Source organism: Mercenaria mercenaria, chromosome 2, assembly GCF_021730395.1.
Source record: "Mercenaria mercenaria strain notata chromosome 2, MADL_Memer_1, whole genome shotgun sequence".
NCBI classification, from domain to species: domain Eukaryota; kingdom Metazoa; phylum Mollusca; class Bivalvia; order Venerida; family Veneridae; genus Mercenaria; species Mercenaria mercenaria.
Genome location: NC_069362.1, coordinates 69,803,655 through 69,818,314, shown reverse-complemented (window position 1 = coordinate 69,818,314; position 14,660 = coordinate 69,803,655). Strand labels below are relative to the sequence as shown.

The 14,660-nt window shown below is 36.9% G+C and overlaps 1 protein-coding gene across 1 annotated transcript in view; it reads left to right on the top strand.

Annotated features, from left to right (window-relative positions):
* LOC123564231 (BTB/POZ domain-containing protein KCTD5-like) overlaps positions 1–14,660 on the top strand; it is a 425,345-nt gene that overhangs the window by 27,896 nt on the left and 382,789 nt on the right. The window contains exon 3 of the mRNA XM_053526427.1: positions 4,478–4,569. Coding sequence (XP_053382402.1) covers positions 4,478–4,569 — 92 coding nt within the window. The remainder of the gene's footprint in view (positions 1–4,477; positions 4,570–14,660) is intronic.

The following is a 14,660-nucleotide window of genomic DNA, read 5'->3' as shown; positions in this document are numbered from 1 at the left end:
CCCCGCCCCATGGGTTTACTTGATTGTAAATAGAAAAATCTTCAAAATTTTCCAAAAAAAATCCAGAAGGCCTAGAGCTTAAATATTTGACATGTAGCATTCATTGCCTAGTGGACCTCTACAAAATTTGTTCAAATCTTGACCCCCCCATGGTCAAATTGACCCAGCCCCAGGGGTTACTTGATTGTACATAGGGAAATCTTCATAAATTTGCTAAAAAAAAACCCCAGAAGGCCTAGATCTTAGATATTTGATATGTATTATTGCCTAGTAAACTTCTACAAACTTTGTTCAAATCATGACCCCCAGGGTAAAATTGCCCCCCCTCCCCCCCCCCACCCCCGGCAGGGGTTACTTGATTGTACATCAGAAAATCTTCCAAAAAATTTCGAAAAAAACATCAGTTTGACATTTAAAACATGTAGCTCATATTACTCAGGTGAGCGATCCAGGGTCATCTTGACCCTCTTGTTAGCCTACCTGAGCACAAAGTGCTCAAGGTGAGCTTTTGTGATCGCCCTGTGTTCGTCGTCCGTCGGCGTCAACAGTTTGACTGTTAACAGTTAACACTCTAGAGGTCACAATTTTGACCCAATCTTAATGAAACTTGGTCAGAATGTTACCTTCAATAAAATCTTGGACGAGTTCGATATTGGGTCATCTGGGGTCAAAAACTAGGCCACCAGGTCAAATCAAAGGAAAAGCTTGTTAACACTCTGGAGGTCACAATTTTGGCCTAATCTTAATGAAACTTGGTCAGAATGTTACCCTTAGTAAAATCTTGGACGAGTTCGATATTGGGTCATCTGGGATCAAAAACTAGGTCACCAGGTCAAACCAAAGGAAAAGCTTGTTAACACTCTAGAGGTCAGAATTTTGGCCCAATCTTAATGAAACTTGGTCAGAATGTTACCCTCAATAAAATCTTGGACGAGTTCGATATTGGGTCATCTGGGATCAAAAACTAGGTCACCAGGTCAAATCAAAGGAAAAGCTTGTTAACACTCTGGAGGTCAGAATTTTGGCCCAATCTTAATGAAACTTGGTCAGAATGTTACCCTCAATAGAATTTTGGACGAGATCGATATAAGGTCGTCTAGGGTCAAAAACTATGTCACCAGGTCAAATCAAAGGAAAAGCTTGTTAACACTGTAGAGGCCACATTTATGACAGTATCTTCATGAAACTTGGTCAGAATGTTAACTTTGATGATCTTTAGGTCCAGTTTGAATGTGGGTCACATAGGGTCAAAAACTAGGTCACAAGGTCAAATCAAAGGAAGAGCTAGTTAACACTCTAGAGGTCACATTTATGACCATATCTTAATAAAACTTGGTCAGAATGTTAGTCTTGATGATCTTTAGGTCAAGATCAAATCTGGGTCAGGTGGGGTCAAAAACTAGGTCACTTGGTCAAATCAAAGGAAAAGGTTGTTAACACTCTAGAGGTATATTTATGACTTTATTTTCATGAAACTTAGCAAGAATGTTAATCTTGATGATCTTCAGGTCAATTTCGAATCTGGGTCTTGTGGGGTCAAAAACTAGGTCACCAGGTCAAATCAAAGGAAAGGTTAGTTAGCACTTTAGGGGCCATATTTTTGACTGAATCTTAATGAAACTTGGTCAGAATGTTAATCTCGATGATCTGTAGGCCAGCTTTAAATCTGGGTCAGATGGGGTCAAAAACTAGGTCACCAGGTAAAATCAAAGGAAAAGCTAATTAACACTGTGTAAGCCATATTTATGATAATATCTTAATGAAACTTGGTCAGAATGTTAATGTTGATGATCTTTAGGTCAAGTTTAAATCTGGGTTAGGCTGGGTCAAAAACTAGGTCACCAGGTCAAATCAAAGGAAAAGCTTGTTAACACTCTAGAAGCCATATTTATGACTATATTTTCATGAAACTTGGTTAGAATGTTAACCTTGATAATCTTTAGGTCAAGTTCGAATCTGGGTCATGTGGGATCAGAAACTATGTCACCAGGTCAAATCAAAGGAAAATCTAGTTAACACCCTAGAGGCCACATTAATGACCATATCTTAATGAAACTTGGTCAGATTGTTAATCTTGATGATCTTTAGGTTAGTAGGTCAGGTGATCGATACAGGGCCTCCATGGCCCTCTTGTTTGTTTTTTACTTCATTTTATTTCTCAGTATTGTTTCTCAACCAATTCCCACCCACCAAACATTCTTATAAAAAAAATATCCCCACCTTTTTAGCTCACCTGTCACGAAGTGGCCCCCTTTCAAAATTATTCAAAGAATTGAATTCCATGGAGAACTCTGGTTGCCATGGCAACCGAAAGGAAAAACTTTAAAAATGTTCTTCTCAAAAACCAGAAGCCCTAGAGCTTAGATATTTGGTGTGAAGCATTGCCAAGCGGACCTCTACCAATTTTGTTCAAATCATGACCCCGTGGTAAAAATTGACCCCGCCCCAGGGGTCACTTGATTTTACATAGGAAAATCTTCAAAAAATTTCTTCTCAAAAAGCAGAAGCCCTAGAGCTTAGATATTTGACATGTAGCATTGCCTAGTGGACCTCTACTAAAATTGTTCAAATCATGACCTCCGGGTCAAAATTGACCCCGCCCCAGGGGTCACTTGATTTTACATATGAAAATCTTCAAAAAATTTCTAAAAATAAACCAGAAGGCCTAGAGCTTAGATAGGTATTTGACATGTAGCATTGTCTAGTGGACCTCTACAAAATTTGTTTAAATCATGACCCCCGGGTCAAAATTGACCCCGCCCCAGGGGTCACTTGATTTTACATAGGAAAAACTTTAAAAATCTTCTTCTCAAAAACCAGAAGCCCTAGAGCTTACATATATGGTGTGAAGCATTGCCTAGTGGACCTCTACCAAATTTGTTCAAATCATGACCCCGGGGTCAAAATTGACCCCGCCCCAGGGGTTACTTGATTGTACATAGGAAAATCTTAAAAAATCTTCTTCTCAAAAAGCATAAGCCCTGGAGCTTAGATATTTGACATGTAGCATTGCCTAGAGGACTTCTACTAAAAGTATTCAAATCATGACCTGGGGGTCAAAATTGACCCCGCCCCAGGGGTCACTTGATTTTACATATGAAAATCTTAAAAAAAATTCTTAAAATAAACCAGAAGGGCTAGAGTTCAAATATTTCACATGTAGCATTGCCTAGTGGACCTCTACAAAATTTGTTTAAATCATGACCCTCGGGTTCAAAATTGGCCCCGCCACCGGGGTCACTTGATTTTACATAGGAAAATTTTAAAAAATCTTCTTCTCAGAAACCAGAAGCCTAGAGCTTAGATATTTGACATGTAGCTTTGCCTAGTGGACCTCTACTAAAGTTTTTCAGCCCGCCCGCTTAGCTCAGTAGGTAGAGCGTCGGTCTACGGATCACGGGGTCGTGAGTTCGATCCTCGGGCGGGGCGTATGTTTCCCGTGACTATTTGATAAACGACATTGTGTCTGAAATCATTAGTCCTCCACCTCTGATTCATGTGGGGAAGTTGGCAGTTACTTGCGGAGAACAGGTTTGTACTGGTACAGAATCCAGGAACACTGGTTAGGTTAACTGCCTGCCGTTATATGACTGAAATACTGTTGAAAAATGGCGTTTAACCCAAAACAAACAAACAAACTAAAGTTTTTCAAATCATGACCTTGACCCCGCCCTAGGGGTCACTTTATTTTACATATGAAAATCTTCAAAAATTTTCTAAAAATAAACCAGAAGGCCTTAGAGCTTAGATATTTGACATGTAGCATGGCCTAGTGGACCTCTACAACATTTGTTCAAATCATGACCCCCGGGGTCAAAATTGACCCCGCCCCAGGGGTCACTTGATTTTACATATGAAAATCTTCAAAATTGTTTTAAAAATAAACCAGAAGGCCTAGATCTTAGATGTTTGACATGTAGCATTGCCTAGTAGACTTCTACAAAATTTGTTCAAATCATGACCCCCGGGATCAAATTGGCTCCGCCCCATGGGGTTACTTGATTGTACATAGAAAAATCTTCAAAATTTTCTAAAAATAAACCAGAAGGCCTAGTGCTTAGATATTTGACATGTAGCATTGCCTAGTGGACCTCTACAATTTTTTTTCAAATCTTGACCCCTCAGGGTCATATTGACCCAGCCCCAGGGTTACTTGATTGTGCATAGGTAAATCTTCATAAATTTGCTAAAAATAAACCAGAAGGGCTAGATCTTAAAGCTTTAGCTAAGAAATTTGTTCAAGCAAGCAACTCTACTCAGGTGAGCGATATAGGGCCATCATGGCCCTCTTGTTGTAATTAATGTGCTTTTGTTAAACTTTTCATCTTTTGTATTGAGCTTTGTTATTTTCTGACAATTCTTGTTTCACAAAAGTGTTACAAAATTGAAATTTTGCTCAACTTTTCTCGAACATCTAGAGGGGGCAGTCCCTGCCTTTCCGTCTTTGTAACTAATGCTGGTATTTTATGTTATTCAGGTATTTTAGAAGAGGCAGAGTTTTATAATATAACAATCTTGATAAAACTGATCAAGGAAAAAATACGGGAAAGAGATGCAAAGCAAAATCAGGTATATTTTTCTTTTTAGCTCATCTGATTTTTTGAAAAAAAATGATGAGTTATTGTCATCACTTGAGCGGTTGTCGGCGTCGGCCTCTGCGTCGGCTTTGCCTGGTTAAGTTTTATGTTTAGGTCAGCTTTTCTCCTAAACTATCAAAGCTATTGCTTTGAAACTTGGGATACTTGTTCACCATCATAAGCTGACCCTGTATAGCAAGAAACATAACTCCATCTTGCTTTTTGCAAGATTTATGGCCCCTTTTGTACTTAGAAAATATCAGATTTCTTGGTTAAGTTTTATGTTTAGGTCAACTTTTCTCCTAAACTATCAAAGCTATTGCTTTGAAACTTGGAATACTTGTTCACCATCATAAGCAGACCCTGTACATCAAGAAACATATCTCCATCTTGCTTTTGCAAGATTTATTGCCTCTTTTGGACTTAGAAAATCAGTTTTCTTGGTTAAGTTTTATGTTTAGGTCAGCTTTTATCCTAAACTATCAAAGCTATTGCTTTAAAACTTGCAACACTTGTTCACCATCATAAGTTGACCCTGTACAGCAAGAAACATAACTCCATCCTGCTTTTTGCAAGATTTATGGCCCCTTTAGGACTTAGAAAATATCAGATTTCTTGGTTAAGTTTTATGTTTAGGTCAACTTTTTCTCTTAAACTATCAAAGCTATTGCTTTGAAACTTGCAACACTTGTTCACCATCATAAGCTGACCCTGTACAGCAAGCAACATAACTCCATCCTGCTTTTTGCAATAATTATTGCCCCTTTTGGACTTAGAAAATCATTTTCTTGGTTGAGTATAACGTTTAAGTCAACTCTTCTCATAAACTATCAAAGCTATTGCTTTAAAACTTGCAAAAGTTTTTTCACCATCATGAGTGGACACTGAACATCAAGAAACATAACTCTATCCTGCTTTTTGCAAGAATGATGGCCCTTTTTAGACTTAGAAAATCATGGGTAGGACAATATTTCTATTACACAAAAAAAATCAGATGAGCGTCAGCACCCGCAAGGCGGTGCTCTTGTTTAATTGTGGCTTAGATTAATTAATCCCCCGCCGTGGCGGAGGGATTATAGGAATGGTCTGCGTCCGTCCTTCCGTCCGTCCGTCCTTCCGTCCGTAACAAATTCGTGTCCGGTCCATATCTCCTAAACCCTTTGAAGGATTTTCATGAAACTTGGGTCAAATGATCACCTCATCAAAGTGTGCAAACCCATGATCCCTTTGTCGGTTCAAGGTAAGGGTCAAACTCAAGGTCAAAGGTTTGAGCCTGCCTTTTTGTGCCCGCTCTATACTCCAAAACCCCTTAAAGGAATTTTAAAAAATTTGGGGTCAAATGTCCCTCATCAAGACGTGTGCAGAACCCAGAGTCAGCCAGCCGGCCAAGGTCAAGGTCACAACCAGGTAAAAGGTTTGGCCCCCTTTTGTGTCCCTCTAATCTTTTAAAAACCCCTTGAAGGAATTTTATAAAATTTGGGGCAAATGATCCCCTCATAAAGCGAGTCGAACCCATGATCGTCATGCCGGCTAAAGGTAAAAGGCAAACTTAGGTAAAAGGGTTTGAACCTTCCATTTGTGCCGCTCTAAACTCCTAAACCCCTTAAGGATTTTTCAAACGGGTCAAACGATCACCTCATAAAAGGCGATGTGCAGAACTTATGATCAGCCAGTCAGCTAAGGTCAAGGTCACAACTGAAGGTCAAAGGTTAACCTTCCATTTCGTGTCCACTCTATATCTCCAAAACCCCCTTTAAAGGAATTTTAAAAAACCCGGGGTCAAAGATTCCCTCATCAAGAGATGTGCAAAATTTTATGATAAACCATGCCAGCTAAAGGCAAGGTCCAAAAGGGTCGGGGTTTGGGGACCCTTCCTTTTGGGTGTCCACTCTGATCCCTTAACCCCTTTGAAGGTTTTTTCATCAAACTTTGGTAAAATGATCACCTCACAAGAACTCTGAGTCACCCAGTCAATCAAGGTAAAAGGTCACAACTAAATAAAAGGGTTTCAGCTCTGAAATTCCAAAAACCCCTTTGAAGGTTTTTCATGAAATTTGGGGCAAATGATCCCTACAAGACGTTTGCAAAATTCTGAGTCAGCCGTGTCATTCAAGTCAAGGTCAAGCTAAAAAAAAGGGGTTTTCCCCCTTCCTTCCATAGCAGGGGCGGGGATTAGCTGTTTTTCAACTGCCTTGTTGAAAATATGTTCCCCCACCATGGGGGGACAAATTTTTACTCAAGTCTGTGTGCTTCTGCCCACAAAGCTTTCCGCACCGTAATTTAACTTTTCTCACCCGATCTTCACCAAACTTAACAAAATTGTTTGCCACAAACCTGGGCCAAGTTCGATAACTAGCCAAACGGCCCGGGGTTTTGGGGAATTACGGCCCTTGACAATAATTAAAAAACCCTAGATCATGAAAATGTGAAGTTTTATTCTCAAACAGCCCAAAAACCATTCATCTTGTCTGCACTCAAAAACAAACATTTCTCATGCGATTTTCACCAACTTGATAAAAAGGTGTTTGACCAAAAGTCCTCGGCCAAGTCGAAAACATCCAAATCGACTCAGGCATTTCGGAAATTTATGGCCCTTAAATTACCAAAAAACACCCTTTTTTATCTTCTGCCTCAAAGTCGAATATTTCCATCCGATCTTCCCAAACTTGAACAAAATATGTGTGCCCATAAATCCTCTCCCAGGTTCGTAATTGCCAATTGGCATGGGCACTTCAAATTATGGCCTTAAATTTACAAAAAATCCCTTTTTTCTCTTCAAAGGGTGTTTTGTTTTGACTAAACAGAAAAAAAAGACTGACTTAGTATTTGATGATTAGCAGTTGGGGGAGACTGGCTTTTTCAAAAAAGCACTTTTTTTATTAAAAGGGCACGTTCGGGGGGTCTCTCCACCCTTTTAAAATTGGCTCATTCATCTTCGGAGACCATCTTAGACACACACCCTTTTTATTTATTGCCCCCCCTTCGATTGGAGGTAATTATTTTCCCCTTTTTTTTCTGCAAATCTTACCAATCTTGTTCGTTCATTCTCTTTGTTTTTGTTTCTGTTGGTTTTTAAATCACCCCAAAGCAATTATTACCTGGACAAAAGTTGAATTTTTCCCCGCTTTTGAAATAATGGTGGAGGAAGGTCCAATGTGCCCTTTGGCAAATTCATACCCTTTCCAAAAGTCGCTGTTTTGTTTATCTTTTAAAGAAAATTTGCAACCCCCAAGGGAAAAGGGTTCGAACCCTTTGTGGAAATGGACATACCCCAATACAAAACCACTTAGATAGTCTCCTCTTCAAAATCATATTTTTGTTCCATTTTGTAGCCCAATCAGAGCCAAACTCAAAGCTGCAATTTCGCATTTGATTCTAAGTCTTAATTTTCATTTCTCACAAACCTATGAAGGATTTTTCATGAAACCTGTGTCAGATCACCCTGTTCAACGTGAAATCCCATTTTACACTATTGATGCCTAGTGAGCAAAAAAATTTGGGCTGAATGAAAAGATCGCCGTGAATCACCATAACACCTGTTTTTGGGGGGTTTTGGCAAAAAAAAATGTTTTTACTTTGTTTGTTTAGGGGATGGGAATTTTTAAACTTTTTCGCTCTTTTTTGGGTTTTAAAAAATTTTAAAAAGTTTTAAATGCGAACATTTTCATATTTTTCATTTAAATATCTTTTTAAAATAAATGACCTTTTTTTTAAATACATATGATTTTCATAGCAGCGTAGCAATAATCCAAACTTTTAGAAAAACCACTATAAGTTAAAGCGTTCATAAAAAATCCATTTTATTTCAAAATGAAATTTTAAAAAAATAATCAAAAAAATTGCTTGTTTTGTACCCTTTTCCCATTATAAAAAAAAATTGTATCTTTTGTGTTTTAAAAAAATTTTAAGCCGTTAGAAAAACATCATGTTTTACAAAAAAACATGGCGCTGGGGCTCTGCCCACCCGATATTTTTTTATCATTTCTAAAAATAAAAAATACAGGGATTTGTAACAAAAACGATCCTCCTTAGTGGAAAAATAAAAAGTATTTCCCATATTGAAGGTTTTTTTTGTGCTGGGATCAATACTTAATCAATTTACCACACCAAAGAGTTGCAAAATGGTGTTACAACAGATCTCCAAGGTCGTATGTTGGGTAAAAGGCTCACTAAGTTTTTCTTGTAAAACCTTATTTTTTACCTTATTAGTATTTATTAGAAACAAAGTTTTACAACCCATAATACTCTCGTGACTCATTTAAATTTGTTAATTGCACAATATTCTTTAGACACATCAAACAGTCGGGGTGTTCAACCCTTATTATTTACAATGTTTTTTTGTAAATATATGAAGAATGTGTTCGAGTGCTACAGTGTTCAAAGAAGAATTGACACAAAGGTTTCCAAAAAGTCCAGGGCGGGGAAGTTTGAACAGGTTGCAAATTTAAAAACTATTTTTGTGGTGGTAAATAACAGCATTATCCCTTTTTCTTATATTGGCCTGCCTGGGAAAACCAACTAGTGGGTGTGCACCAGCATGGATCCGCCCAGCCTGCGCATCCGCGCAGTTGGTCAGACCACCCTTCGCAAACATTTCCCCAAATTTTCCAATGGGCTTTAAAAGCGAACAGCAGGGAGCCTGACCGACTCGCGGTTTGCGCGGGCTGGCGGGATCCAGCTGGTCGCAAACCCTATGTTTTTTTTCTCATGGCCCCCAGGGGTTTTTTGACCCCACCGATTTTTGGTTCAGGTAAGGGGTAGAGAGGGATTCTTATCCATCTTTTATTCCACAATTTAGTTAGCTCACCACATGATGAAAATTTGTCAAAATTTTAGCTGCAACAATTTCTCTGGCAAAATGGAAACTAGGTCTTCTGGGTTCCAAAAGTAGTCCACTATGTCATTGACAGATAAATCTTGTTAACACTGTAGTAGAGGCCACATTTTCTCTTAATCTAAATGAAACATTACCTGTTAAGTATGTTTGCCTGTAGAAATTTGTTATCAAAATTTACTGGCAGTCACTTTTTTTAAAAAAGGGTAAGTTTTTTCTTTTTTCATGTGTGTTTTCACGTACATATGACGTGAAGGGGGAACACGCCATGAATGATAATTATTATGTTTTTGATTAAGATTTTTATACTTTTTTTAAATACTACTAGTTCCCCCCACATGGAGGAAACTTTTCCTTCGATCACTGTAAAAAAGTAAATCCCCCATTCCTCCAAAAAAAATACCACCCCAAAAGATCAAAAATAAATTTTTTTTTGTGTTGTCCTTCTTTGTTTTACAAAGATTTGAAAAAAATGGTTAAAAAAAAAAGAGTTCCTATTTTAAAGTCCTAAAACTGAGTTTATTAGACCCCTTCCGGGAAAACCGGGGGGGACAAAGAATGCCCCCGTGTGTCTGTCAGCAAATGGATCCTTCAGTTTAAAAAAGTTTTCAAGCTGGGTTAATAAAATTGGATGTGAGTAGGGGCAATATGTGATTTATGACAACATCATTTATCTTTTAGGTCAAAGGTCAAGGTCACTTTTGAAGGTAAAAAAAAAATTGTTTCTCTCTGTAATTTTTATCATTGAGGTTTATCTTAAGGACACACAAACTTTCCCCCAGAAACAATGTGTCAACATATGATCTAGGCTTGCAATTAAAGGTCAGGGTCACTAAGATAAGAAAAAAAAAATTTCTTTCCCCATACCTTTTAAACTGCATTTAAGGATTTTTTGTACCCCCCAAACCCCCACCCCCCCCGGAACAACAAAGTTGGAAGGGGGAATACTGGTTTCAGTTTATTTGTCTTTTCCCTAGCCAATCTTGTGTCCCAACTTCCTCACCCCCTTGACACAATTTAATGAAATTCAAAAAGGGGAAAGTAACAACATATTTGTGCATGGTGCATTTTGGGTTTCTTTCAAAAAAAGAAGGGGGTTTACAAACTTGTTTTTAGCTCAACTTTTCTAAAAAAGGGGGAGCTACCCTACTCCCCGGCGTCGCGGGCGCACACAAAGTTAAAGTTTGCATCCCACTCAAAATTTTTTCAAAGTAAATTAAATATTGTTTTTGAATTTTGCATACTTGTTTACCATCATCCCCAGTCTGTAAAAAGGAGGGGGCAACTCTGTAAAGCTTTTTGACTGAATTAGGCCCTTTTTTCGACTTAGAATAAATGTTAAATTTTGGGTACCCCCCCAAATTTTTTTCATAGCCCTTTAAAAAAATTATTGCTTTGATATTTTGCAACTTGTTTACCTAAAGCCCCCAGTTGAAAAAAGAAGGAAAATCTATCAAGCATTTTGACTAATTAGGGCCCCCCTTTTCGACTTAGAATATGCTTTTTGAATGTTATTTGTTTTACCAAAGCATATTTACATCATTGTATCAAGCACTAAGAAACAAGCCGCTGTCCAGACAGCCTTGTTTTTTACTGAACTATATACATGAATCTGCATATCAGTCTTGTGGCCCAAATTTCCCCTGAACCCATGCACACAATTTAATAAAATTTAAAAAAAAAGGTTTTTCAACCAACCCTATTTGGCAGGTGCATGTTGGGTTCTTTCAAAAAAGAATTCTGCACAGTTATGGGTCTTTGTTTTTTTTTTAAATAACTAAACCCATACAGTCGCATAGCAATCTTGTGCGCCCTAATTCCGAGCTCTTGCAAAAAATTTAGTGAAACTTTAACCTTGATCAGACCAACCCTAGTTGTGAAAGGTGATGTTACACCCTTTTAGATAAATATTCGCAGTTTAGGGGACTTTGTTTTTTTTAACTATACTATAGACATAGAGTCTATATAAATACAATACGCATACTTATGCAATCTTTTGTGCAACAAATTGCAATGTACTTTGTCAGTGTGTGCGGTGGGTACATTCATCACCTTTAGTGATAGCTCTAATTAATTACTACACAAAAATATTGTTTACAAAAAAGAAAATAGTTTGCATTTTTCTTTAAAAAAATTTCATGAAAAACAGTTTTAGAGAGAAATGTCCCATTCTGAAAATAAGCTGTCAGGTCCCAAAAAAACCAATATTCTTATTAATTTTGATAACCTTCAAATGACAGTTTATTTGTATGGTATTTCTGCAGGGAGATACACAATGACTGGGGAATACGATTTTTCGGGCATTTGGGAAAAACAATTGGTGTGCTCAAAAAATTTTTTTATGGTAAAAAACCCTCCAAGGTATAAGTGACTTTATTTTTTGCAATTAATTCTGAGGGCCCCCCAGATTAAACTGACTGACCTTATTTGTTATTTTAAGGAATATTCAAAGGTTTACAATTCTAGTTTTGACTTTGATGTTTTTTAGGTGTTTGAATTTTTGAATTAAAGAATAAGGGTTAGACTTACAAAGGGAATGTTTCAATTTTGAGAAAAAAATTTAATTAAATAACTTTATTTGCAAGTTTTTCACATGCAAAAGGTCATACTGCCCCGGGGGGAAAATACAGGTTTTTTTCTATGGTCTTAGAATGCAAAAACAAAAAATCGATGACAAAATACGATAAAGAAAATCCAAAAAAAACAGTGCAAAGAGGAAATCCCAATGAACAAAATAAAACCTTTCTGCAAAAAGAAAAAAAAAATTTTTAAGGAAAAAGTGTGAAATGTCCCTGGGGACTGAAGTGCTTTTTGGAAACAAACCATAAATTTCCCGTACATCCCAAATAGAAATTTTTCAACCTACAAATACGACCAAAAAATGGGTAGAGGATATTCAATTTTTTTTGCATGATATTTTTTTTTTTTTTTCATCGAGTGGTATGAAAAAAAAAATTTTTTTCCCGGTTGCTAGGACAAGTGAAAAGTTCTTTTCATACCGGAGATGAAAAAAAAAGCCAGGTTCCCTTCAAAAAAGTTGAATTTTCTGTTTATTATATCCCCAAATGATTTTTAAAAAGTCGTTTTTTTTACATTTTGAATAGCGACAACAAAAACAACGAAGCTTTTTCCATACAACCAAAATTTGTCTTATTTTAGAAATAAACAAAAAACGTTACCTTTACAGCATCCGCAAAGACATTAAATATGAAAGTGTGTTTAAGTTGATACAAAAATGCAGTTCCTGAAATTTTGACATATTATTGTGGTTTTCTTCTGGCTTTTCAAAACTTCTCACGAGTAATTTCCCCTTTACATAAGGTTTTAAAAGCAGGTACTCGACAAATACCGGGTAGAAAATTTCCATGGGGGCTGCGATCTTGAAAAATTTACTTTTGACTTTAAATAATTTTGCTTCACATCCCTAACATTTTTTTCTCATCTGATTTTTTGAAAAAAAAAATGGAGTTATTGTCACACTTAGCGGTTGTCGGCGTCGGCGTCTGCGTCGGCGTTGCCCGGTTAATTTTATTTTTTGGGCAGCTTTTTTTCCTAAACATCAAAGCTATTTCTTTGAACTTGGAATACTTGTTCACCTCAAACTGACCCCGTATAAAGAAACATAAATCCACTTGCTTTTTTCAAGATTTTGGCCCCTTTTTTTTCTTAGAAAATATCAGATTTCTTGGGTTTGTTTTATGTTTGTAAACTTTTTCTCTTAAAAATACAAAGCTATTCTTTGAAACTTGCAAACTTTTTTCCCATCTAAGCGACCCTGTACACAAGCAACAAACTCCACTGCTTTTGCAAAAATTATTGCCCCTTTTGGGGCTTAAAAATCATTTTCTTGGGTTTAATATTATGTTTAAGTCAACTTTTCCCCCATAAAATATCAAAGCTATCTTTAAAACTTGCAAAAAGTTTTTTTACCCTCTAAGTGGACACTGTACATCAAGAAAATAACTCATCCTCTTTTTGCAAAAAATGATGCCCTTTTTTTGACTTAAAATCATGGGTAGGACAATTTTCTATATAAAAAAAAAATCAATGAGCGTCAGCACCCCCCAAGGCGGTGCCTTGTTTTTTACTTCAAAGGTAGATTACCCAAAATAAAGCCCAAGAAAACCCAAGTAGTTCTGGAAAAACCCTGAAATATAAAAAAATGTTTCACTGCAGTGAAAAATATATGCAATGAAAATTGACTTATATTTCATCAATATTTTTTCCCGTATTTTATTAGTTTTATGTAATAAAAAGTGAGTTGCTGGTAGAAAAAATACCCCCTGCAAAGAAAAAACCCGAAAAAAAGTTGAAAAAACCTGATGAACTTTTGGTTCCAAAAACATGTTTTGTCCCCAATCCCTTCATTACTTTATACCATTCAGGGCCCAAATGTGAAGAGAAGACTCACAGCAAAATTCCCTTACTTTCCTTTTATTAGAAAAGCAAGGTAAATCTTAAAGAGTTATGTTTATTTTCATTGATTTTAGTGAGCATAAATGTAAATCAGCATGGTTCACATATTTCATATTTGAGGCCCCCCATGAAAAACCAACATATGGGTTTGCGACCAGCGGATCCAACCGCCCCGCGCATCTGCGCAGTCTGGTAAGGACCATGCTTTCCTAACAGTTTCTCCTATTCCAACAGGCTTTAAAAAAATGAACGCATGGGTCCGGGCCTCTGCGCAGATGCGCAGGCTGGGTTTGGGTCCCCTGCTGGTCCCCCAAAACCCCCCAAATTTTGGTTTTCTCTGACACGGCTCATTTTATTTTCATTTATTAAGTAAAAATTGGTAATAAGTATGAAATTATATTGCTGTAAAAATTGGAATTTGAGAATCTCGCGCAAAGTTTTAAATTTTTTTTTTAAAACTGTTTTTTTGGTTTTTTAAAGTTTGGGAAAGTTAATTTACTGATCAGTCTTGATTGGGATTTTGTCTGTAATTTAGGAACAAATTATACATGTATATAATAATAGGAAACTGTTAGAAAAAGTAAGGGAAAAAAACCAACTGAAGAAATTAAAGCATCAGTAACACCAGACTAAACAGCAATGATCCTTACACATTAAAACATTTATTTTGGATCTCATATGGATTTCCTTGCATTTGGGGTTTACGTCTTTGGATCTTTAAAAGAAATTTTTTTGCGCCTCCATATATTATCACAAATTTATGTTTGGCCGCCCTCCATAGGTCTTCACCAATTGGTTTTTCGCCCCCCATTGACCCTTTCCTTTTTACAGTA